Raw genomic sequence first — 27,636 nt, 5'->3', positions numbered from 1 at the left:
ATAGTGTGGGCACTTAACAAGTGAATATACCTTTAAATTAGGTAATCGTAAGTACAATGCTTGGGGCTATAGAGTAAAGGTGTAGGTGCGAAGGCTTAAATCCTGGGTGGACAAGGTCCACGTCCTTTACACTACGGGAATATACCCGCTTTTGTAAGAGGTTGGGCCGTGAGGATCGCTGTGTAAAACTAACTTGATCAGATGGGTAAGAATTCCTGACCAATTCATGTGAAGATGTGGGTAGTGGGGGGTGTCCTAATACAAAGAGTTTGTATAGAGACCTGGATCCACAGAAGATAAATTAGAAATCTGTTATAACGGCTCGGTTAGAAGTAGTAGAAGACTTAATTCTATCACTCCTAGAGACGACCCAAGGGTATGTTTGATGTTTGAACGACGTGACCTTGAATTAAGGTATGAAGTGGTTTTGGGGTGTGATACTTGTCCTTTACTGATAAAGATGGAAGGTCCGGGGGCATTCTCATTGTGTGATATGCTAGTTGACTGAGGGTGTACCTGAGTGAATCCGAGACTTATCATTTTGCCAACACTCAGCAACATTAGCTTTCACCTTTTGGGAGGGACTTTCTGATATATTAGAGCTGGGAACTTCATCACGAGACGCACGATGACTCTGCACGCCAAGTATTGTCGACAATTGTTTTGCACATCGCGATGGAAGGGGTCGCCCATTGCACGACAATTAAATCTTGGACACTGAAATTAGGGAAGAGTATGGCATGAGGGAGGTAGTAAAAGTTGGTGTGGCTTGAGAGGGAGATTTCTCCACTTAAAAGGGGCTGATTTCGGGAAGAGTCCCGTCACTTGATCGTTGCGTGCTCGCAAGAGATAACATTAAAAAGGTTTGGAACCACAGCCGTCGCTTCGAGTGTACGGCCTCTGCGTCCTTTCTTTTTTTTGGCGAAGGAGGAGAGTAGGACGTGCTAGAAGTCGCATAGTAGGGTGCGGACATTATGAACGTTCGAATGTTCATTAAAGGGGATTCCGGTGGGGTATTTAAGGGAGAGAGATTGTTTAAGTATTACGGGCTTCAGATGATAAAGAGGGCAAGGATGACGGGATTTGTGACACCACGCATGAATGGATAACATGGAGATTGAGGCATGCGATATAGGAAGGCATCTGGTCACATAGCACTATATATATACGTGGTGCGGCTGTCTAATTGGGTTAAGATGAAAACATAATATTATCTGTGGTAAAGAGAGTTCAACTACCGATCTTTAGTGGAGCGCCTGATAGTTAACGAATGGTGGATCCCGTGACTAAAGAGTTTAGTCAGTTATTCACATACCATTGGAGCTTCGAGCTACAGGTTCATAAGATCCCCTTGGTAGCTCAATAGATTTCAGTTGAGAATCAGTTCTTGATGTTGATTTTGAAATGTTCAAATTGACAAGAGGTATTTGATTATATATGATATAATCGGTATGATTATAAGATACATCTAAGTGGATGATTGATGTAAATGAGATTTACATTAAGTACCATGGAATAGAAAAAAAGAACTATGGTTTATATGTTCATGAGATGAAATATTAAAACTATAGGTTATAAATATAGTATGATGAGTTGGTTATCATTTATATTTGTAATAATATTGATTATTGGATAAATTATTTCTTTTTCTTTAATAAATAACCAAAGTAGTGGGTGGTTATTGAATCATGGTAACCGTGAGTCTAAAAGGAAAATGGTTTTCCTATTTTGAAAAGAAGTTTTTTACAAACAAAATAAAAAAAGGTTTTGAGTTTTCTCTCTCGCGAAAAAAAAAAAAAGAAACTCACGAAGTCCTCAAGTAAATTAAGATTTACTAAACAAAGGCTGGGCGAGCTGACGATCGTGCAGAGTAGAGCTAAACGATCGTGCAGTATTTACTAAACGATCGCATAACTTTGTTTAAACGATCGTGTGTGTTTGTAGGCGACAGACTGAGCGAAACGATAAGCTAAACGATCACATAACTTTTGCTAGACAATCGCTTAGCTTTATCTAAACGATTGGGCATCGACCTATACGATGGGTCTCCACCATCTCCCACTTGCCCAGTCGTGTACGCGATACTGTTCTCCTCCATTCGGTCTGCCTCATACCAAGTCCGAATAGAGCCCACCATCTTGGATTCTCATAGCAGAAATACTCCAAAGGTTGCCATTTGTTGGTGTGCAAACTTAACTCAACATCATCACGAGATTTTTTTGAAGCCGCTGTTCGTGGTGCTGTGGAGGCCGTTCGTGTTGCGGAGGAGTTTGTGACCAAGGAGATCATTAAAGACGAGCGCGAAGTGTTCGTGTGCAGTGTTGTGGTTAGATCGAGCGTTGGTGGCTGCTGTTGTTCGAGCGTTCGTGCGCAACGGAGCGTGGAGACGCTTCTGCCATTGTGCATAAGAGTTTGATCTCTTTAATGCATTTGTATTTAGGGGTGTTCAAAAAATCCGGTTACCCGACCAACCCGGACTACCCAACCCAAACCACAAGGGTTGGGTTGGGTTAGATTTTATTTTGGATTGGGTTGGGTTAAAATGTTAAAATATTAAAATTCGGGTTGAGTCTCGGTTACCCCATTTCATGGTCGGGTCAACCCGACCCGACCCGAATATATAATATATATATATATATATATATATATATATATATATATATATAGTATATAAAAAAAACAGTCAAATTAAAAAAAAAAAAAAAATAAAAAACCGGTGACCCAACCTGGAAATTTTGGGTTGGGTTGGGTTGGGTTGATCCTCCAAAAAAGAAACTAATAGGGTTCATTATTAGCCAACTCGAATTTTTGGATTGGTCCACAAAAATCTTCCAACCCGACCTAACCCGGACTATGTACACCCCTAATTTGTATTGTTCATGCTGTAATTTCTGCTTTTGAATTGTATAACCGCTTGTTAGATGTCAACTGTAAATGTATTGTTCATTCATTATTATAATTTGGAATAATCTTGTTCTGCTACTCATGGAAATCTCGCTTCCGATTTCCTTCACGCATAGCTTTTACTAAATGGTTGGGCATCGATCTATACGATAGGTTATGTCATCTCCCACTTGCTCAATCGTTTACACGATTGTTCTTCCTCCAGTTTTCTTCCTCTAACCAAGTCCACACATAACCCACCCTCTGGATTCTCACACCAAGAATACCGAGGTAACCTTCTTAGTGGTGTCATACTCAACTCGACACAGTCGAGGTTTTATGGAGGCTGTTCATGGTATTTGAGGTGTTTGTGACCTTGGTGATCGCTTAGTTCGAGTTCGCTGTGATCGTGTAGTGTAGCAGTCGTGTTGGACGAATGTTCGTGTGTTGCTGTGTTGCTGTGATCCAGCGTTCGTGATCAAGAAACTTGAAGATGTGTCTACAAAGGTTTGTTGAATCTTTTCCTTGATCTATAATAAAGCATGTTGTAATTTCTGTTTTATGCATAACCGTATATTACGTTTGTGATTGTAATTATAATGTTCATATACGATTGAAATTTGAAAAGATCATTCCACTACTCATGAAAATCCTCGTGTTTGATTTCCTTCACTATGGTCATTTTAGTGAAATGTAAGTCTCAATTATCAACGGCGTTATATAAAAAGACTAATCATTTCGTGGTCTGGTCTACAAACTCTTTGTATAGGATACCCCCGCTCGCATGTTTCCACATGAATTATCAGGATCAGACTATTTGTAGCACTTTACAACACTTGTAACATCTACAAAGCAGGTTGTATCCGTAGTGTCACCAGGATAAGATATCCCTCCTTTATCTATCTACTACAGACCATTAAGGTTGTTACTTAAGGCATGTAGCTTGAAGCTCCAACAGTACGTGAATAACTGACAAAACTCTTTAATCACGAGATCTACCATCCATTAACTGTTGGTCACTCCACTAAAGACTGACAGCTGCACTCTTTGCATTATAGATATATTTTTGTGTCCATATAACCAATCAACAGTGCGATGACCCTTCACAAATCGCTTGTAAGTACAGTTGGGCTAATTTATCTTTTTGCCCCTATAGTTACATCTAACTTCTTAAGTACCATTGATTCCTCTAATGAAAAATAATTCATAGTCCCACAATGACTGAGTCTTCTATTCCCAAGAGAGGGTGTGATCATTATGTTCATGACTCGAAATCAGCCCTTAAGGAGGAAATTTATCTACTTACTCTTGCTTCTGGGAAGGAGTGAATTCCGTCTTGTGTAGCTGAGTTCCCAGCTCCCCAATCAGACGAATCCCCAAAATGGTAGGCTTGTTGAATTGGTAATCTGGCCACTCTCACCCATATAAATCAAAGAACCGCCCTCATGAGTAGGAGTTCCCAACTCATTCAGGATTAAGGTCGTGTTACCTATGGTCATTTTAGTGAAATGTAAGTCTCAATTATCAATGGCGTTATATAAAGAGACTAATCATTTCGTGGTCTGGTCTTATACAAACTCTTTGTATAGGATACCCCGCTCGCATGTCTCCACTTGAATGATCAGGATCAGACCATTTGTAGCACTTTACAACACTTATAACATCAACAAAGCGGGTCGTATCCATAGTGTCACCAGGATAAGGTATCACTCCTTTATCCATCTACTACAGACCATTTAGATTATTACTTAAGGTATGATCCACTTGTATGCCTCCACATACATGCTTAAGTTACATAAAATAACCACAGATCTTAGTTTATTGGATTGAGTAAATGCTTATAGAATAACAATTATTTTATTAATAACAATATGTTTACAGAATTTTACAAACTACGAGACTCTCAGGAGATTTAGGATACCAATCCCAACATTGTGTCCAATCGATATAACCATGATTAGTAAGTTAACCCTTCACAGGTTGTTCGTAATAACATTGTGTCCAAAAGGCTACTTTCCCCCGAGAATATCTTTTGTTCCTTAAGTCCTACTGATCTTCTAATGAACAATTGGTTTGTAATCCAATCATCAAATCGAGTCCCTCTCGGACCAAAGAGAGGGTGGGGCCTCTTGTTCAAGACCCGAAGTCAGTACTTAAGGGAACAATCTCTCTACTATCCTTCAAAGAGGGTGGGAATGAATTCCATCTTGCACCCTATGTCCCCAGCTATCTACCCAATCTTACCACTGAAATGGGAGGTTTATTAAGTCGGCGATGTTGAGCCAACTCTCACTTATTCAAATCTAAGAATAATCCTGAATAAACATGAGTTCATAGTTAGCTCAGGATTAAGTCAAGTTACCTAGGTCATCATTTTGAAATAGTTAGTCCTAAACAACGTTATAAAATAAGAGTGACTTATTTCGTGGTCCGATCTTATGCAAACTCATTGCACATGATCCCACACTCCTCATGTCATCACATGTGTGAATTAGGATCACTTCGTTTGTAGCACTTTACAACTCTTTGAACAATTACAGAGTGAGCCACATTCAGTAGTGTTATTAGAATAAGGCACCCAACTTTATTCGTATACTATAGACCATTTTGATTATTTACTCGAACATGATCCACTTTTATGTCTCCACATAAAGTTCAAGTATTCATGTAATAGTCATTGATCTTTTAGTTTATTTGATTTATTGAATTGTTTATTGCGAGTTTTAAACAAAATCAATTCTAAAAATTAATTTTAAATAAAACTATTCTAAATAATTAATTAAACAATTCAATTAATTAGTTAATTAATTATCAGATATTAAATTAATCTAACACCTATTCCAAACATGAATCTCTATTCATGTAATTAATATTTAAATATTTTTTAAATATTTTTTAACTCTTACAATTACGTTTAATTCGATAATTAAACGATTAATTATATCACATATAACTAACAATTCTCGTAATTTGAATTTGAACGTTTCAAAATCTCTTATCACTCTATTCTAATGTTTAGTCCATTGAATTTAGTGGATACAAATGTCTGCCAAAAACAAAAAAAAAAAAGGTGACGGCAACATCTAGAGTTGGCCAAATAAAAGAGGCAGACATCTTCGACTTGGTGAAGTCTCTTCCTCCGTCTATGTGTGGTTCATGCGATAGTGAGAATTAAAATACAGAGAGTATTTTTCTTTGGGTTTTAGTGTATTTCTCTTCTTGTTAATTCCGAGATATCGAGTTGTGGTATAGGGAATCAAATAGCTCGCGTTGGACTACTTGGAAAGAGATTTGTAGCATGATTTTTGGACCTGTTGCAATCTTCATCATGGTAGAACCTGCAGCTGCAAAAGACTAGACGTAACCCCGAGTTTAGGGCGAACCAGTATATTCTTGGTGTCATTCTCTTTTTCCTTCTCTTTATTATTCGTTAATTTGATGATCGTTAACCTTTTTTTGGCTCTAACCTATGACGTGGAAATTTTAAATATAATTTAGTTTTTCATATTTTATTTATATGTAAATATAAATTCTGAACAAACGAAACATAAAATCATTTTATCATTTGAAGCTCTAAAATTATATCGTAGGTAGTATAAACGTTCACTTAGTGAATATGAATATGAATAACGAGATATTAATTTTTTGCAATTTAAAGCAAATTCACTCCATGTAAGAATGTATGAATCAGAACTTGAAACTAAAGGTGGAATCCATTGTGAATTAGCACAATGATCAAATGATAAACTCTATATTCAAATAAAAGGAAGAACATTGTTGAAAAAGTTTTGATGAGAAAGGAATTGAGAGGCAACCATGTTAATTTGATTCCCATAATTAGTACATCAACAACATTGTCATTGCTCTTCAACCCAAATTTTAGTATTTCATCTTTCGACTAATTATTCCACCATGAGAAACAGCAATGTTGCAGCCACTCTTCAAATTAATTTTGTGATCATTAGAAACAACAACTCCACCATTGATCTTCTTAATAGTTTCAAAACCAAACGACGAAGCTTCATCGCCTTCGTTCATTGGTATTCCAAGCCCGACAGGGGCGATACCAGGAGCCAATTCTGGAGGGTTCGTCATTTCTATATTTGTTGCAATGCTACTCTTCTTGTTCTGAAGAATTCCAACACCACCTGATCCAAATGAACCGAAGTCGAAATTACGTTCAATAAAGCCAGTAACGTCATCGAAAGTAAAAGTGGCACCCACCTTGGCAAAATATTGCCAAGCAAACACTAAGAAAAGGGTGTGGAAGAGCTTGAAACCTCTTGCCATAGCCATGGTAACTGAGAAGAGCACAAGCTGGTTTCCCAGATGATGTATGATAAGAAAGTTGTGTGGGTGTTTGGAATTTTTGAATGATCATAAGCCATATATATGGTTATTTTATGGGAAAACTATATTTAGAAATTTCTAACAAGAGTATTTACTTGCTGCCCATGTGCCTTGTCTTTTTCTTTTTTGAGTTGTCTTGAAACAATAAATTTTGAAATTTAGTATTTTAGTTGTACCTACTTAAACCTTACACATTAACAAAATAACTTCACTATATTAGGATTTTACCAAATGATATTATAAAATGGTACCTTATATGTGGATATAGAGGAATGTTGGAAACTTTTGAGACCATAATCATAGGAATCAATATAAAAGTTTAGGAAAGAAAGTAAGAGTTAATCCAAAATGATTTTTCATTAAGCCCTAACATCCAAAACATAAACCTAAATCATATAATTTAAAATTTTGAAATGTGTGATTATTATAATTTTTTGCCAAGAGTTTAACAATTTGCAAGATTGACAAAACATAAAACACGTTAAGGGTAGATTTACTAAGATAGGCTAAGATTGAGAGTCCAGAGAGATAGGAGGCTTGAGATGGCTGACCAAAGACTAGTGGAATCCACCTTTGATTGAAAACTAACCATAGCCTTAGGAGACTAATCCAGGTGGATTGGCTATGTACCATGGAGAACCTTTACAGAACCAATGGAAGACCTATTAATCTCATAGAAGAGTTATGTAGAACCCATGAAAAATCTTAGAAGATTCATAGAGGACCTCAGTAGAACCCATGGATGACTTAGCAAGTCCCATGGAGAATCTTTTACAAAACTTATAAAGGATTTAGCAATCACATGAAAGACCTAACAAATCTCATGGAGGACCTGTGGAAGACTTCTCCAACTTTGTGCTAAGTTAAATGGGTAGTAATCTAAATTCCTAATAGATAACTCATAAAAGAACCTTGAAGAGTTGAGCAAGTGATGCACTTAAGCATTAGTTACAATCTCAAATAGTAGTAGTGTACGCCCAACAAATAATAGCTCAGTGGTTCCAAAAATTAAAGATGGTGCAAATGACAAGCGTCAGTTATATAATACTCAATCAATAGCTCTGTATTGTCAATGCTCACCAATCCATTATTGAGTTGAACGTCTAAGTAACCCTGGCCTAACACTACATTTGTGTTCAATTTCTTTATTTTACGGAGCACTCGTACCATGGTTCCTAAAAATACCAATTTATGGTTGATTTCTTTATTTATATCAACAAAACATAAAATCGTTTTGTCATTTGAAGTTCTAAAATACCATACTTATCATAAACGTTCATCCAGTGAATAATAAATAAATAAAGATTAAAAATAAATTTATACCCATACTTGGATTTGAGTAGTTGTATCTCCAAACTTTAAATTAAATAAAGAAAAAAAAGAAAGAAATTAAGACCCTAAACTTTCATGGTTTAAGAGTGCATTTGATTTAACTTTTAAGTATTCAATTTTGAAAATAAGTCATATTGAAAAAAAATTGAAGTGATTGACAATTACTTAAAATAGATTTCCAAACATTTTTAAATTGTATTTTAAACCGTTTTTATCATAATAGTTTAAATAAAAAATGACTTTTTTGAAAAAAATAATAATTTCCTCTAATCAATCCAAACCGGTCTTAATTAAAGTAGATTTCTAGTCTAAAATCAATAGTGCATCATTTCTACACTTGTATGAGACTCCTTACAACAAAGATGAGCTTAATTTCAAAGAAAGATTGTTAGATTCAAATGGATAGTAGGTTTTTTTTTTTTTTTTTTAGTGATNTTTTCTATAGTTTTTGTCTCCTCTACATATATATATATATATATATTTAACTTATTTTGAAAGAATTATGCCATAATTTTAGTTTGGGCTAATTTGGTAGGATTTTGGTAGAATAATGATTTTATTACTTAATTTTGAATTAGATTTAATAATTTTGATGGATAACATAGGAGGAAAAAGTTTTGATATTTTGCCCATAAATAAATAAAAAGAAAAAAAAATCCATTAACAAAATTAATTGAGATCCCATTCTCAATCAATCTAAATCAAAAGCAAAACAGCTCAGAACTTGAAGAAGAAGAAGAAGAAGAAGAAGAAGAAAGCTCAGAAATCGAAGAAAGAAGATGAATTTCTCTAAACTTATGGCTTCTCTTCCTCTTCTTCTTCTTCTTGCTTTCGTCTCATTCTCAAGCCCTCTCGTCTCTGCTCAAAAAACTCTCACCGCCTACGATATTCTCCAACAGTACGGCTTCCCCGTCGGCATTCTTCCCGTCGGCGTAAACGGCTACGAATTGAACAGAGCCACCGGAGAATTTAGCCTTTTCTTGAATCAGAAGTGCAAATTCAAGATCGAATCGTATGAATTGGAGTACAAATCTACCGTCCAGGGCGTGATTTCCCAAGGTAGAATCAGGAAACTGAAAGGTGTTTCTGTTAAGATCGTCCTACTGTGGCTCAGCATCGTGGAAGTCGTTAACGATGGTGACGACCTCCAATTCTCTGTCGGAATTGCCTCTGCCAATTTTCCGCTTGACAGTTTCTATGAGTCGCCACGGTGTGGATGTGGATTTGACTGCGATAAGGCTGGGAGCTTGGTTTCGGCTTCGTGAAATTAGGTAAAATTTTGTGTTTAATATAATAAATTAGGGAACATTAGGTTTTGAATCGCTTTTATTACTTCAAACTAGAAATGTTCTGTTGCTTTGAACTTAATTTATGTGCGATTTCGGAGATCGGATTAGCTCAATCGTTACATTCAATTGTATTGTTCTGTAACTGGAATCTGCTTCTGCTCGTCTCATATACACTTGATTATATATTTATAATATGAACAATTCTGTCTATTAAGTAATCAATATGATCAATCGCCTTATCAGTTTGTCTGAAACCCTAAATCCTTATCTTCTGCAGTCATATTCCATCTACTGGCATCAATTTCTTACTTTGCATACTTTTCAACTAGTCAATTCTGAGTCAGTTAGATCATATTCTAGTAGCATCTTCTCGCTCAGATTTCATTTTCTTGCTTGGCCAATTTTCCAATTACTCCATTGGGTCATTATCTTCTTGTTTGGAAATTGCCATCGGCTTGCTGTCTATTAGCTAATTACTAGATTTGAAGAATATACCTTCTAGTTGGCCATAGTGTGCATTTGATTTTGGACTATTAAATTGTATTCTCTGGATTCTTTCCTAACAAAGCTTAAATTGCAGACCCTTAAGGTAGAGATTCTGGATTGTTCATTTGAGGTTCTTTTAGCCAATTGTTCTTGGTTCCTTTTCTTAAACAAACATGATCTGGACTACCCAAAGTGAACTTGATTGTTGGAATCTTGTTAGATGATGTAAAATTATAAGACAACCCCATCAGCCTGATGGTGTCATCTACCAACAATTTTTCTTTCTTTTCATATTTTGCTAGACCCCAAGTCATATTGCACAATTGGGTACATGGCAAACCAAAGATTTTGGCTATGTTGAGGTCTCGTATTGTTTTGGTTATATCTTGGTCGATCAACACCATTTTTCTGTTTTTCGATCCGAAATGTCACAGTTCATTCATTGTTTGAAGCATTTAAGAATGTTGTAGAGTACATGAAATATAATCATATACCATTTAGTGTCTGGAAGGTGAATGTAGTAACTTAATATTAGAAACTTTCTCAAGAGAAACCCATTTTGGAGGTCAATAATTAGCCACAGTCTGCATCACCAAATTGAATTTGGGTGAGTTGGTCCAAACTCTTTGATAAAATCAATTGATTTAAATTTCTTGAAAAGTTCGTCAAATTTCCCTTCGAATTACTGGCTGCCAATTGTTGGAAATGGAATTCATTTTTGTCTCATCTTTTCTTGGAAATGGCCCCTCTTTCGAGTGGCAGACACGTTGATCATATTGGAGTTGCACGTGTTTCCTAAGCATGTCATTCCATAGGATTAAATGCCAAATTAGGATTGATATTTCAAAAACAGGGTAGAATTCTTTTGTTGGGGATTGAATTGTGTTTGGGAATGACTTATGGGATTTTAAAGAAAAAATGTGGGAGTTTGTTCCATATTAAGTTTGTTCCATATTAGAAGGTTTTGCTAACCAAAGTGGGGCTTGCAAGGAAGCTTCTAAATGAATGGTGGTTGTGTTGAAAGTAGGAATTTTTCCCACATGTATGTTGCCGTCTGTTCGAATAGGTTCGAGTAATCGTGCTCACACGAAAAAGAACTAACATTTACTACTTTTTCGGTTAACCTTTTTTTTTACCATTTGTATTAAAATGTTTTTATTAAAGTTCCTATCCTTAATTTTTGGATCTCAATTAATTTTTAACCAAGCCGTTTTTCTTCTTCTCCATCTTCTCGATCTGTGAATTTGATTTTTTGACTCTCATCTTCTTCTTGATTGTATACCTTTTTATTCTAAGCAAATTTTTCTTCAATTCTATTGGGTTTCTCCAACGACATTGGGGAGCAACTAATAATTGTGATTTAGCACAAAGTACAACAATGATCTGTATTGAAATTATAAATTCTAAAGATGCAATTAAAGAAATTTTGTTGAATTTTCTTTTTGAGTACAACTATAGTTGAGATGGAGATTGAACCTTGAAGAGTGGAAGGTCATGCCAATTAATTGAGATAAGCTCATTTTCGCAAATTTTGTTGAATTTAGTTTCAATATAATTCAATAAAAGTTGTACTTTTTTTCATTTTTTTCTTAAACAAATTATTTTTCTAATCAAACGTTTTCATTTTTTTCATCAATTTGTTATTAATTTAGTTATTGTGAAGAGCACACTTTTTTCTTCCGGGCTGGGCTAAAACGATCAAAATTTCTCGTGTTGTCTTTCTAATGGGCCATACCAAGTAATTAGTATATATTATACCATATATATATTGCTCCTACATCTTCTAGAGGTTAAATTTCTAAGTCGTTGGATACGAAAAAGTATGATGTCTGAAATTATAGATGTCCGATACATTTAGATAATCATGTTTATTTTATAAGATTATTTTTTTCAAATACTATAATTATGAGATTATCTCATAGTATTTTTACTCGAGGATGTTTTAAATTTGCACAATGTTCTAAGAATGCATTTATAACCGTTGATTAATTTATAATTAATTTTATATAACTTGAATTATATAAAATACTTATTTTCATTAATTCGAAATTTTATTTTAATCAACAAATAATGTATATTAATTTAAGATTTTTTTTATAAACAAATAATAATTTGAATTTGAATTTGAATTTAAATATGATTCTATAAAAAATTAAAAAAAAAACAATTATAATATAACTAAAAAGAGTGATATATATGAAGGTTTGTGAAAACTACAAACGGAAGTGAGATCATTTCCCATTTTCAAATTTACAAAGTGAATTAAAATTCATAAACCTAATTATGCATTCTAGCATGCTTGAATCAAAAATTCAGAGAAGGAATTTGGGGTTTGGATTACTAACTTTTAAAGACAATGAAATCTTCACAAGTTCCTTCTCCAATTGGTCACAAACACTTCGGATCTCCTTGGATCACAAACATAAGCAATACCCAACATGGCCACCACCAGAAAAGAACCTTTTGTATTCTCCTTAGTGTTGAGAATCACAATAGTTTGTGGGCTTTGTGAATTAATTTGATAGTGAGGGAGAGAAAGGATTTTTTAGAGAAAAAAATTTATGGATCGTTCTAGGGAGAGCAAGAACTCACAGACCTTCTATATCATTTTTTGGAGGAAAAAGATAATCCTCATAACCCCCATCTCCACCTCCGTCAGAGAGAAACAAGGGGAGAGAGCAATAACCCCCTCCTTAATTAAATTAAAAAAGGATATATATATATATGTGTGTGTGTGTGTGTGAGAGAGAGAGAGAGAGAGAGAGAGAGATAATCACCTTATCATATAGTATTTATTATATGTTATATCGAATATAACACTATAGTTTTTATATTGTATCAAATACAATATAACCTATAGTTTGAATTCTATTAATCATTTATGATATGTAATATAAATCGAATTTATATTAAATTTAATTATATGAATATAATCCATACAATTAATATTTGAATCATATTTGTATTGATTGTGTTTTTCCATGTGATGTAATATTCGCCAGTTAATTTGTCGGCGACGAGCATATTTAGAGTCGAAGGAGTCATAATGATAATATTTCTGAAACATAAAATTTATTTATATTAGTAATCTATGCATTATCCATTTTGAAAAACCAATTAAATTTAGCAAAATAAATTAATGCACCCTTGACCCTATGTGACATCTATTTTGCAATGATGTTTCAGACAGGGTAAAAGCCACCATAGAGTGATCAGGTACCCATTCATTGAAATGAGACAATCTCAACTAATATACAGAACAACTCTTTACTCTTTGTTTCTGTAAATATTAGTCACCATTGTTCGATCCAACAATTGTTAACTAGCTTAACATTTTTTTGTAAGTATAACCCTCATTTTAGAATTTAGAATTCTGCCTCAATGAGTCAACCGTAGGGAAAAACCGATTGGGGCAAAAACTAAAACAATTCTATCCATTTATGGAGTTTGAGTAAAGAGTTATGCAAATGTCATCCGTAGGAGGACACAAGCAAAGGTTTCTCGAGGTCGAGTATAGGTCTCATGGTGGGAACTATAAGGGAGAAACGTGAAAAGAACAATGAAGTATCATATACTCCATTTTCTTCCCACTGAGTATTTTACCTAGGGTTAATTTAAAGCCGTATTTTTACTAAGTGCTTGTTTAAGTTTCCCAAAAGTAACACTTACTTTGGATGGTTAAACAATTTTGATTAATGTTCATTAAATATTTTAGTAACTAATCTATCTAATTCACCTTTCAGATCAGTTCCCGGATAGGGGTAGGTAGGGGTGTTTCGTTTCCGTTAGCTTAAATATCCCAACCTAGACAGAACTAGTCTTAGACAAAGGTCCCTTTATAGATACATTTGCTACCATTTTAATCTTTTATTAAAATCAATTTAATCCTATTAAACTGATTAAAAAAATTAAACTAATTTCTAATCATATTAGAAATATTGTAAATTAGGTCTATGTGAATCATATTTTAAATTATTTTAACCTAAGTTTGCATGCAATTCTTTATTATTGATTTTAATTTCTAATTTTATTTAATTATAACAATTATTAAATAAATGAAATAAATCGAAGTCAAACATTGCATATTATGACGTACTTAGTAAAATTATAACATTTATAAAATTACCTAAAATCGTGTCATGATTCATGCAATCTCAATTTTAATTTTCATTACTTAATCATACATAACATTTATATACTAAAGTAATGAAATTATTAATAACATACATACATCTGTACATCCAAACTGTATATTATAACCCTTATAATATAAATCATGCATGGCTATGTTATTAACGCATGTAAACACATATTATAACATTTATAAGATATGATGCATGAACATGCTATAAAATAAATCATGCAATTATATTATAATAATAATAATATTTATGATGTATGAAAAAATGCATAATCTATGGTGGGATTTTTCTATATGACATACATTATGACATATATAAGAAAAATAAATCATACAGCCAATGCATAATTTAAAGAACAATCAATGGACCAGAATTGAACTCCTAAACAATTAATTAAATTAATATAACTTTTATATTAATTTAATTAATTAGAAAGCTAATTATTACATCAAATAAAGCTTCAAAAAAGCCTGAACTGGACCAACTGCGAACCGCTTAAACCAAGCAAACCGGACAGCCTAAACTTCACGAACCGCACTCGAATTGACCAAACCGCGACTGAACTGCGCAAATTTTTCGTCTCGGAGCGTTGGAACACTATGACCGAGCGTTGAAACGTTACAGAAAATTTCTTCTGTTCGTCTCTTCACAACGTTGCAACGCTAGGGCACGACATTGCAACGCTGTTGTACAGTCGCCTACTATACAATAGCGATTTTCTTCAACTCTTCTCCGAATTGTGCCTCTTTTTCGCCAGAAGCTCGTTGGAAAACTAACGATCGATACAGAACAATGAATTACAAACTCGATTGCTTAAAATTATGCCCAAAACACTGAGCCCTTACAAATTAATTGTAAAGAAAACAAAATAAATCTATAGTCCAATCCCGACAATAACCAAATATTAAAAAACCCATACATTTATCAACATAAATGCATATAATTTGCATTACGCACCATAAAACAAATTTTAATTCCAAAAATTTTAAAAATTGGGAACAAAAAACGCCGCTTTAATACCACATGAAGGTTTGTTCCCAATTTATAAAATTGGGATCACAATTTTAATTCACTTCGTTATGTGGTTTTCATGAAAACGACATAACGAAGGCGAGATTGTGTCCCATTTTCAAATTTACATAGTGAATTAAAATTCATAAATTTAATTATGCATTCTAAACAAATTACAACATGCTTAGAATAAAAAATTTAGAGAAGGAATTTGGGGTTTGAATTACTAACCTTTGAAGACAATGAAATCTTCACGAGTTCCTTTTCTCATTGGTCACGAACACTTCAAATCTCCTTGGATTATGAACCTAAGCAATACCCAATATGGTCACCACCACAAAATAACTTTCTATATTCTTCTTAGGGTTGAGAATCTCAGTAATTTATGGGCTTTGTGAATTAATTTGGTAGTGAAGGAGAGAGGATTTTTCAGAGAGAAATTTTTCTGGACCGTTCTGGGGAGAGCAAAAACTTACCGACCCTCTATATCATTTTTGGGAGGAAGAAGACGATCCTCATAACCCCTATCTCTCACGTCCCTCATTAGAGAGAAAAAATGGGAAGGAGTTATAACTCCCTCCTTAATTAAATTAAAAAAGAATTTAATATAATTTTTAATGTGTATATATATATATATATAATAACTACCTTATCATATAATATTTATTAAACTATATGTTATATCGAATATAACACATAATCTATAGTTTTTATATTGTATCGAATACAATATAACCTATAGTTTGAATTCTGTTAATCATTTATGATATTTAATATAAATTAAATTCATATTAAATTTAATTATATGAATCTAATCTATATAATTAATATTTGAATCATATTCAAATATTTATTTCCTCTCAAAATAAACTTTATTTTTGTAATGTATCAAATATATTATACTAATTATATCATATATAATTAAATTAAATTAATTATATTAGAATCTTATGGACCTATAGTTTGAAGCTTTTGATCAATTAATTAAACTCCTTTAATTAAATTAATCAACTTCCACTAATTGTTAATCATTCCACTAAAGACCGACAGCTGTACTATTCGCACTATAGATATATTTCTGTATCCATTGGATATAACCAGTCAATAGCGCGATGGTCTTTCACAAATTGCTCGTAAGTACAATTTGGTCAAAATTACCGTTTTGCCCCTATAGTTACATCTAACTTCTTAAGTACCACTAATTCCTCTAATGAACAATAAGTCGTAGTCCAATTATGATCAAACTCTTTCGGGTCAAGAGAGAGTGTGACGCCACATTGTTTAAGCCCAAGAATTAGCCTTTAAGGGAGCAATTTATCTACTTATCCCGACATTAAAGAATGAGTGAATTTCGTCTTGTATAGTTGTATTCCCAACTCTCTAATCAGACAAATCCTCAAAATGATAGGCATATTAAAGGCAAACTGGTCACTCTCAACCATGCAAATCTAAAGGATCGCCTTCATAGGCAGGAGTTCACAACTCACTTATGATTCAGGTCATGTCACCTATGGTCATCCTGGTGAAATGTAAGTCTCTACTATTAACGATGTTATATAATGAAACTATTCCTTTCGTGATCCAGTCTTATGTAAATCCTTTTGTTAGAACACCCTCACTCACATATCTCTACATGAATGATGAGGATCAGATCATTTGTAGAACTTTTCAACAATTGTAACATCTATAAAGCGGATCGTATTCGCAGTATCACCAGGATAAGGTACCCAGTTTTATCCATTTATTACACACCCTTCAGGTTATCACTTAAACATAATCCACTTGTATATCTCTACATACATGTTTAAGCTTTAAAAGATAACCTTGGATGTTTCTTTATTGGTTTTGTGAGTTAATGCTACTAAATGTCGAATAAAATACCTCATATTTTATTAAATAAATAAACTGTTTGTACAAGACAATTACAAACTACAAGACTCACGAGATGTAGGACATCAACCCTAATAATATATGGTTTTAATTGTAAAATGTAGATAAAGAAGAGTGATATATGTATATAAGAAAAAAAATGAAGAACAAGAAGGTAAGAAGATGATGTTCTCAACATTGAATCCCCCCTCCCCTAGGTAAGAGCCTCTCAAGATATGTAGGCATGTTACATTATCGCAAAGCGTACATAGTAATGTAGATGCCCATTAGATAAGAATCTTCAATTCCGATGACAAACATCACCTTCTTTTGTATATGTTATTTGTACACACTAAAATTAATTAGTCTACTAAACAAAATCGAGAGGTAGATTGATATCTAGCATAAACCATATATGTAAAAAGAAGTTAACATTTGCAAGTACATATTCTATGCTTTTAAGTCCTTACGAAATCTATGGTTCTTTTTATCTAACTGTATATACAATCCAACAAAAGAGGTCTTCCTTATAAATGATAACCACCATAAACCCTAAAATTGAAAACTCTTAAACTTTTTTATTATTATTATACTTAGCTTTTATTTTGCACATTAGGATTGATAAGTGACATTTTCAAGTTAACCAAATTTTTAAGCGAATGACTAGCTCCGTTTGGTAGCCATTTGATTTCTAATTTTTTATTTTTAAAAATTAAGTCTACAGACACTACTTCTATCTCCAAATTTCTTACTTAATGGTTTAAAAAACCAAACCAAGTTTCGAAAACTAAAAAAAAAAATAGTTTTTAAAAGTTTGTTTTTGGAATTTAGAATTTGGTTAAGGATTTAACCATTGTACTTGAGAAAAATTAAGAAATAGGGAGGACGTGGGCTTAATTTTCAAAAATAAAAAACAAAAAAAAAATGATTATCAAACAAGGTCTAAATTATTATAATTTTAAAAATACATGGATCAAATGGTTATTTTTATGAAAGTTTAACGACCGAGAGTGATTTTTTAATTATTTTCTTTAATAGAATATGAGATTAAATTTTTAGGTGGAGATTACAACTTTACATTTGACACATTTTTGCACGGCTAGACCAGTGCTTTTTTTCTCATTCTGTTAATGAACTTAAAAATCTTTGATGTCAGCCTTAGCATTTGCACTTCATTTTTTCCTAAAAATGGTGGAAAAACAAAACACGACGAGAAAGTAGGAGAGAAGAGACATCCTATTTTTAGAACCAACTAACAAAAACCAATACCTATTTCTCCCCATCAATGGTCTGTTAGACATAGCCATTAGCCATTAGCAATAGCCGTAGCCACCCTTCCCTCATTCTTCAACATCTCCAATGTCTCCCACCGTCATGGCATCGCCCTCCACCAGCGATGACGAAGCCCTGTCGGTGTACGACATTCTTCGAGAATTCAATTTCCCAATAGGTCTCCTTCCAGAAGGTGTCGTCGGTTGGAAGTTAGATCGAACTACCGGAAAATTGGAGGCTTATTTAAAAGGATCATGTCATTTCTCACCAGATGAGCCATATGAATTGAAATACAAATCCACAATTAGTGGAAACATTTCAAGGAATAGATTGACAAATCTTAAAGGGGTGAGTGTGAAGTTCATGTTCTTTTGGGTCAACATTGTGGAGGTGGTGAGGAACGGCGACGATCTACAATTCTCGGTCGGGATGGCTACGGCGTCGTTTCCTGTGGATAATTTCTCCGAGTGCCCGCCGGGCGGGTGCGGAGTAGATTGCAATGATGGGAAAGTAAGAAAAATTAAAGCTAAATCTCTTGTTTCATCAGCTTGAATTCATAACTTTTCATTGTTGTTATGAGAAAAAAAAAAAAAGAAAAAAAGAACAGAAAAGAAAAGAAAATGGGGAGTTTGAATCTCAGGTAGGAATCTCTTGATTTGAAATTTGAAAGAAAAGTGGGGTAAGATGGATGTTGTTTCGATCTGGTTGGAATTGAGTAGGAATTTGAAGTCATTTTTCATATCATTTTACCCTCTCATCATGCATATATCATAATTTCCTTTCTTTTCTTTTCTATTTTTATTTAAATAACATAACTTCACAATTAAAATTTGGTTATTGAAACTCAAATTTAGAGAAGGAATGTAATTAATGGATAAAAACGAGTCGGTTGAACGTATTTATTGAGTCAAAATAAGGAAGAACATAATTCAAAAGGTTCATTCCACTCAGCCAGTATAAGCATAACTCAAATAAACTTTGTACTATCAACCTTGATGTTAGAGATTTGGTCTTCACCCATATGTTGTCAAAATGTGGTTTGATTTCAACCCAATATTGTCAAAAAATAATAATAATAATACAAATTGGTTTTATTTTTCTTGGATATGTGTGTGTATTTTACCAAATATAATTCATGGATGATATTTTCCACTAATATGAATTGTGATCCGATCTTTAATGAATTAGAAACATATACCTGTTTGAACGTTGCAATATTACCTCTTAATGTTTATAAATGTTTCCAAAAATACTATGGAATAGAAATTATTGTTTCTTCATACACAATCATTTTTGGATTGGCTTGTATCTTTTACAATATCTCCCTTCCTTATTCATCTTTGGTTGTTTCTTTTTTGGTATTGCTTTTGTTTATATTGGTTGATCAGCTTATTGGGTTCTTCCCATTTTTATTCATTAGATTCTTCCTTCATTAATGAAATTGTTTCTTATTCAAAGAAAAAATAGAAATTATTTAAAATTTTGGATAGAAATTGAAATGGTATATAATAGATGACCTAGAAGGAAAATTTGGATCTTCATATCGTTGTGAGTCATGGATATGCAATTCTAACTCTCGACTTTTGTATGAAATTCTAAAAGATTTATATTTCAAAGATAGTATTAAAACGTTTATAAAAATGATAGGGTACCATATAACTTTTGAAAGTATCGAGAGATTTTTGAAAAAAAGAGAAACTCCAATGATATTAGTTAAAATTTAGCCAAAATTAGATTCCTTCTATCAAATGGATGAATAGATAATGTTCCTTTTCTGTGAATTGGAAAGTGAAAAAACTGTTACTAGATAGAATAATTCTTTTTCAACTACTACATATTAAAATATTATAATTTTGTGGAAAAAAAATTACATTCCTTTTTAAGCTTTATCTAACAATAACTATAGATTGGGATCAAAGTCACGGTTTAGCTCAATAGTAATTGGCATTGTATTTCTCATTAAGAGTCGAAGATTCAACTCCATTTTCACAGTTGTTATACTAAAATAACAATAATAATAACTATAGAATGGGATCCCTAATAATAATAATATTTCATTTGGTTAGGAAATTTTTTACGATATTAAATAATACATTAATTTATTTTTATCAAAACTAACATAGCTCAACTGTGTATAGCATGCGTTAGCATTCGAGAGTTTTTTTTTTTTTTAAATACTTCACGGTTTTTAGATGCGTTATGACAAGTGTCACGGTCATGCTTGTCTAGGGCGTATTGCCTATAGCCGCATGTCCGCCTCCACCTCTTTTTACTATGCTTTCATCCTATGTATTTCCTTTTGTTAGGTAGTTTACTTTCTTTGTATTTTTCTTAATGTGTGACCGCTCACCCATTTTCATATGCAAGGGTAGCAGATGTGTTTTTGTTCAGCAATCATAATGCACTATATGGGAGTAAGACTAATCATCATATCCTCATACTAGTGAATTGTATGTTATAAAGCCGTATTGTTGCTTATTGCTTTCTAGTTATACGACTAATGTTTATTGTTTACACATGCTTTCAAACGTTTGCCAAAATCTTTTCCTCTAAATCCATTTTCTAATACATTTTCTCAAGAACAAGGATAGAGGTTGTGAGAAACACCCATTGTGCCATCGGCTATTCAGATTTAGATTGGTTGACTTGTTCGAGGGCGAGAACAAATGTCGCACAATCACTTCGAGACCCTTACGAAGGTGCGACTGTGACAACAAGCAAAACACACATAGAAAATAGCTCCGTAATTTTAGTTGGGTTAATTCAAAAAATATTCTCGTGTTTTTTTTTTTTACGTAACTCTGGATATAATCTTGTATTTTTTTATCTTTTATAAACTTTCCAAAATATATTTAGGGTGTGCAAACCAAAGAGAATTCAGAGGATATATGTTCTATTGAATGAACATTAGTTGCCTATATTTGTTTTTGCAGAATCTTTAATCTTTCAAAGTCGGTATTCTGTAATTCTCTCTTACAATAAAGTTGAGGGAAACATCTTTCGATGTTGATAGGCTATTAATTTAATATTATTGTAATTTTTATTTTTTGAGAAATACATCAAAACCAAAAAATAAATGGAATAGAAACCTATTTTACTTAGGTAAATTTACCTATTAAAAATTTGTCAAAATATTACAGAAATAGTAAAGAAAACATTGATAGACACTAATAAATTTCTATCAGTGTTATCAATGATAGACTTCTATCAGTTTCTATCACTGATAGACATCGATAACTTCTATCAATCTCTATCGACTTTTATCAAAGAAGATTACAATTTTGTTATTTTGTATAAATAGTTCTCTTATTATTATATTTTTTTTTAAATCTCCCTTTTGCTTATAATGACGTGACCATCTTTTTGGATTTTTTTTTTTTTTTGTCTAGTTTCTACTTGGTTTATAAGTTTCAAAATGTTGTGGTTCGTAGCTTCATAGGTTTCGAAATGTTGTGCTTCAAGTTTTGAGCTTTATTTCAATTTAGTTTCTAAATTTCAAAATGTTATAATTTAGTTTTTAAATTTAAAGATTTATACTTTTAATATTGGTTTGTCATTATATATTCGTCTTTATTAGTTGTTAATGTCTCTTAGTTAATTTATAAAATTATAATTAATTAAGTTTCACTATTTTTCATCACTATTGAAATTAATTTTAAATTTTGTTTCATCATTATTTTAAATTAATTAATAGACATTAGCCCTAAATATTAAAGTGAGTATTTAGTGGAAAAATTTAGGGTTAAAAGTAAAAATAATCTTGAAATATAGAGACCAACAAATTGAAATAAAACCTAAACTTCAAGAGTAAAATTGAAACATTTTGAAACCTACAGATTAAATTGAAAACAAACTCAAAACTTAAGAACTAAAATTATAATATTCTGAAATCTAGGGATTAAAAAAATTAGGCCCAAAATCTAAAGACTAAGAAGGTGTTTTTCTATTAAAAAGAAAAAATATATATATATATATATTTACTTTTCTAATTATATATGGTTTTTCCCTCTACTTTATCTCTCTCCTTTCTACATTTCCATTTTCCTTCTTTTCATATGGAGGAAGGATTCATAGCTGGCCATCACTCTTTTAGAATTTAAATTCTAATCAATTTGAGTGTTAATTTCACTATCTAGGATGAAATGGAAAGTTTTTCCGATTAACATTAACTAGGTCATGTTTGGTAATTATTTCGTTCTTTTTTTTTTAGTTTTTGAAAATTAAATTATTTTCTCCTTATTTTTTACAATGATTTGCATCTTTCCCAAGTACAATGCTTGAATTTTTAGCCAAATTCTAAAAACAAAAACAAGTTTTTAAAAGCTACTTTTTTAGTTTTCAAAATTTCGGCTTGGTTTTTCAAACCATTGGTAAAAAGTAGAGAACAAAGAACAAAATTTGGAGGTGGAAGTAGTATCTATAGGCTTAATTTTTAAAAACAAAAACAAAAAACTAAATGGTTACCAAATGGGGCTATCCCAAAATTTTCTTTAAAAAACGGTCATCGACAAATATCAAACAAATTAAATCAATTGTTCATTAGAGGGATAATGGTACTTAAGGAGAAAAGATGTAATTCAGGGGTATTTCGGTATTTGACCTAGCTTAGGTTACGAACGACCTTTGAAGGATCAACGTATTGATGACGGTTATATTAAATGGACACATAATATATCTACAGTGAGGGGAGTGTAACTGCAGGCTATAATAGACAGTTCTATTAGTTAACGAATGCTGATTAACTAGGTTAAAGAGTTTGACCAGTTAGTCTCGGATCATTGGAGCCCATGATCTGTAGGTCCATCGGATCTCTTTGCTAGCTCACTACAGAAAAAATTGAAGAACTAGGTGAAGTGAGAATCGGGCTTAAGGAAAAATTGTATTTTATATGAGATATAATTTACAATTAAATAATTAATTTATTAATTAATTATGTTTGAGAGTATTCTTGATTATTAGCATGAAAGTGTTTTTTTTAACTTGATTAATGTAACTAATCAAAGTTAGGTGTAAAAAAAAATTTAATATGTGATATTAAATTTGTTTTTTAAATATTTTCTAAATTATGAAAATATTTTTCATAAAAAAAATTGATATATTTATTTTTAAATTAGTTAGTGGAAAAATCCAATTGTTTGACTTTCTCACTAACTAAGTGGACTTTAAAGTGATGCTTCTAAAGCTTGACACCTAAAAGCTTTCATGCTAGTGGAGTTTAAGATGGAAAACATGCAAGATAGGATTTTGCATGTAATTTGTCTTTAAATTGTTTTGTTTTTCAAATGTGAAAAAACTATTGCTTCCTTAAGTTTTGAACTTTATTCTTCCACACAAATTCTCTTTACTCTCCTTTTACTAAAGTGAAATTTCCTTGTCATCACTAACAAAACAGTCCCACCACCGTGTTCTTCGACCGGAGAATAGTGAACATTTACTGTTGATGGCGTCAATCGAATTCGAAGAGTAAGATTGCGGTGGATTCTAAAAAGGTTGTATTTTCTAACCCTTTATGCATGCTTATTCTTAGTTTTAATGTAATTAGAACGTTATCGATCCCTACTTCCGCTGTGCATGCGGTTCATTATATTCCATCATTAGCTTCTTCAATGAATAAAGAAATCTCAAAAATATCTACTACAACATTTTTCAGCAGGTTGATCATTTCCAAACAGCCCGATTCAACTAAGAGATTCTAGTTAATTATTGTGGAAATCCTCTCCAACCCACTATAGATCGTCGTCGCTTCAAGGACCTTAATCTCCCAACATCTAGGAATGAACTTAGCCCCAAGTCCCCAACAATACGAACACAACCCAGGTGATTCTAAAGAACCCAACCCAGACCTCCCAATTTAGAGATAAGGTAGCAAGCAGCATTAGTGATCAACTTTGAAAGGCCGTCACCTTGTCAGAGGTGGATTGAGCAGAATGTTGAATAACTAAATTTTATGTCAAATTTAAAATATATTAAATTAAACTAAATGTTATATTAAATAAGATATAACTAAATTTTATGTTGAATAACTTTCAAGTTAGTATCTAATAGGTCCATGAATATTAAAAAAATGTTGAATAACTAAATGACTCATTAGACATAAAATTGAAATTTCAATTATTTATTAGTAGCAAAATTGAAAGTTTGAAAAAATGTTATACTTTTTAAAGTTTATGAATCTAAATAGAAATCAACCCGAGAAACATAAAGGATAAATATATAATTTTCTAGGGTTCACACGGTTTCGAATCTCCACCCGCCCTTGAATCCTAGTACTCTCTCTTCAATTATTTATTCCAAATTTCAAAATGAAAAACGTAGTTTTGAATTAGGCAATTAATCAATGAAATGAAAAATGAGAAATCAACTTTAAAGCAAGCTCACCCTTTAATTCTCCCTCTCTATGTGGTCGCCATGAAGGAGAACCGAGTTCATGGAATGTTGGCCACTATGATTTCGCCACGTGTATGTCCACCAATGATAGCCAATTAAGAGGTGCATGTCGACCAATGGACACCCACCACATACTATCACTTCCCATTTCATATATGCTTCTTTAATTATCATAATATTTCTTTCCATTTTTCAAGAACCAATTCATGTGATCTTTGTTTTGTTTGTCTTGAAGATAGTATCTATAGTTTTAGCCTTTCTTCACCTTATATTTTAGTTTATATATTAATTTTATACTCAACTTTAATCCCTTCCATACATATAATGTAAATTTTGGTTTGAGTTGATTGTGACTTAATCTAATATAAGTGGCTATAGTATACTTTCAAATATATCTCAATGTTTAAGATATTTTCTTAAACATTGAGACATGTATGTCTCTTTCCTTTCTCTCACTTTGATATAAATATTATAATATATTATATCTCTCTAGACGAATATAAGTTTAGCACAAATTTTGTACTAGAAGAATTCTCTTTCTAGCCAAATGTCGAATATTTGAATCTTTGCTCTCACATGTAGTAGAACTCATAAAGAAAAAAATTTTTAAAAAAATTATATTAAGAATTTCGAAGGTAGAATTTATAAAGCCTTTAATTAAATAAAATTTAAGAGTTTTTTTAGTACAATTGAGAGTAAAGGGATACGAACCACGGACTTCGTGATTATTAACACATTCAAATGTCAATTGAGTTAAAATAAAATTTAAGAGTTAAATAGCTTTTCTTTGATCTTCTTATTAATTTTGTCAAAAGTTTAAACTTAGTTCTTTATCAGTTAAATCTTTTCAAATTCGGTCTCATCATTATAGAAGACATATTTTGGTAGATTTGAGTAAACAATAATAACGAATTGTTTTTAATTCAAGTGAGAGTAGGGGATTTGAATCACAGACATCTTTGTCCTTAGTACATACATATGTCAATTAAGCTAAGCTTTTGTTGCCAATAATAATAAAATTAAAGCTCTCCAAAAAAATAACTAATAATAATAATAATAGTAATGATAAAATTTTGATCCTAAATTTGTTAGGTTGTATCAATTTGAATCCTAAATTTTTAATTTTTACTCTAAGCTTAAAAATGTTGCAATTTTAACATTAAACTTTAGAAAGTGTTACAATTTTAATAATTTAATAAGTTCTATCTCCTAGTATAGTTGAAAAAGTACTTGCTAGTCAATAAGACATCCTTTATATTAATGGACCTATGTTCGCTTTTTAAAAAAAATTAAAAAAAATTAAAAAAAGCATATCTATGATATGAAATTGATAATTTTTAGAGAAAAATGACATTATGAATTTTCAGGATGTTATCCTAATAATGAAACCAATTTATATTGTGTGGCGTGGCAAGCTTTTCTCTTTAAAGAACAATATTTAGCTTATCTCATTCCCCACTCATCTTTGTCTATTTCACTATATAACACACACATTCAATAAAAATAAAAAAAAATAAAAAAAAAAACTTAATATATATGAGTATCTATATCTATACATCTTACTCTCAACACACACAAAATAATTTTAAAAAAAATATAAGAATATTTGTCACATGTCAAATTATGATTGAATAATTTAGTGAGATACAAAAAAAATAAAAACTTGTCCATATTACCATAATATAGAAAATTTCCTCAAAAAAATAGATAATTCTTTATACATCTCTCTCATCACTCAATCACTCACATAAAAAAATTAAAATTTTCAAAAAAAAAAAATATAGGAAGAATTTAGTGTTATAAATGATAAATATTAATTGATTTAAAATCACTTTTACTCCAATAACAATTTAATCCTTAAATTTTAATTTGTAATGATTTAATTTTTATACTATCAATTTTATAATAATTTAATCTTTAAATTTTACTATTTAACAATTTGGTCCCTATATTTTAGAATCTGTAACACTTTAATTTCTATTGTAGACTTTAGTGTTAAGATTTAATGAAATTTTTTATATAAATAAATCGATAAATTAATTAGAGAGTCAATATTTTTACAAAATATAAAATCTACGTCATAAAATAATAAAAAAATTATATTAAAAATTAAATTATTACAAATTTAAAAGTATAAGAGATTAAATTGTTACCAAACTAAAAGTAAAAAACTAAATTGTTACATTAATTTCACGAAAATTTAGGAACGGGAGGTATCGCAATATTGTTTTTACTAGGTATTTTTCATTGGACAATTATATATATATATATATATTCAAACTATATAGAGTAAAATAAAAGAGTCTCTTCATAACTCTCTCACATGCATGAGAAAGAAAAAGGAAACTCCTCTTTCGATCATACATCCCATCGTTTTAAAGCCATCCAACAGTTCACAGACCAGAAGGGTCGTTTCAAATTAGCAAATATATCAATTTACACAAAACTCTGTTCTTCCACTACCCACAGAATATATGCAAAAGTTTCCCAAATTGATTTTCTCAGCCCCACAATTTCCGCCATTAAAATAGCCTTTTCAGAGCTTCATTCCATTCATCTGTCTTTCATTTCATCACACAAACAGAAAGATAAAAGGAATTTCGAGAGCCAAGAAC

General features: G+C 31.8%; 2 protein-coding genes across 2 annotated transcripts; both read left to right on the top strand.

The window, feature by feature from the left end:
* Positions 1 to 9,226: 9,226 nt before the first annotated feature.
* LOC120086187 lies at positions 9,227 to 10,096 on the top strand. Its single transcript, XM_039042715.1, has one exon. It carries the CDS (start codon positions 9,345 to 9,347, stop codon positions 9,828 to 9,830), a length of 486 nt encoding a protein of 161 aa, XP_038898643.1. The 5' UTR covers positions 9,227 to 9,344; the 3' UTR covers positions 9,831 to 10,096.
* Positions 10,097 to 18,697: 8,601 nt separating this feature from the next.
* On the top strand, positions 18,698 to 19,349 carry LOC120084473. Its single transcript, XM_039040261.1, has one exon. The coding sequence runs from the start codon at positions 18,722 to 18,724 to the stop codon at positions 19,184 to 19,186; it is 465 nt and encodes a 154-aa protein (XP_038896189.1). The 5' UTR covers positions 18,698 to 18,721; the 3' UTR covers positions 19,187 to 19,349.
* The last annotated feature ends 8,287 nt before the right edge of the window (positions 19,350 to 27,636 follow it).

Source organism: Benincasa hispida, chromosome 9, assembly GCF_009727055.1.
Source record: "Benincasa hispida cultivar B227 chromosome 9, ASM972705v1, whole genome shotgun sequence".
In the NCBI taxonomy this organism is placed as follows: Eukaryota; Viridiplantae; Streptophyta; class Magnoliopsida; order Cucurbitales; family Cucurbitaceae; genus Benincasa; species Benincasa hispida.
This window is presented reverse-complemented; position numbering and strand designations above follow the sequence as displayed.

Coding starts and splice junctions, on each gene's coding strand:
- LOC120086187 (XM_039042715.1), top strand. CDS start 9,345: ATGAATTTCTCTAAACTTATGGCTTCTCTTCCTCTTCTTCTTCTTCTT.
- LOC120084473 (XM_039040261.1), top strand. CDS start 18,722: ATGTCTCCCACCGTCATGGCATCGCCCTCCACCAGCGATGACGAAGCC.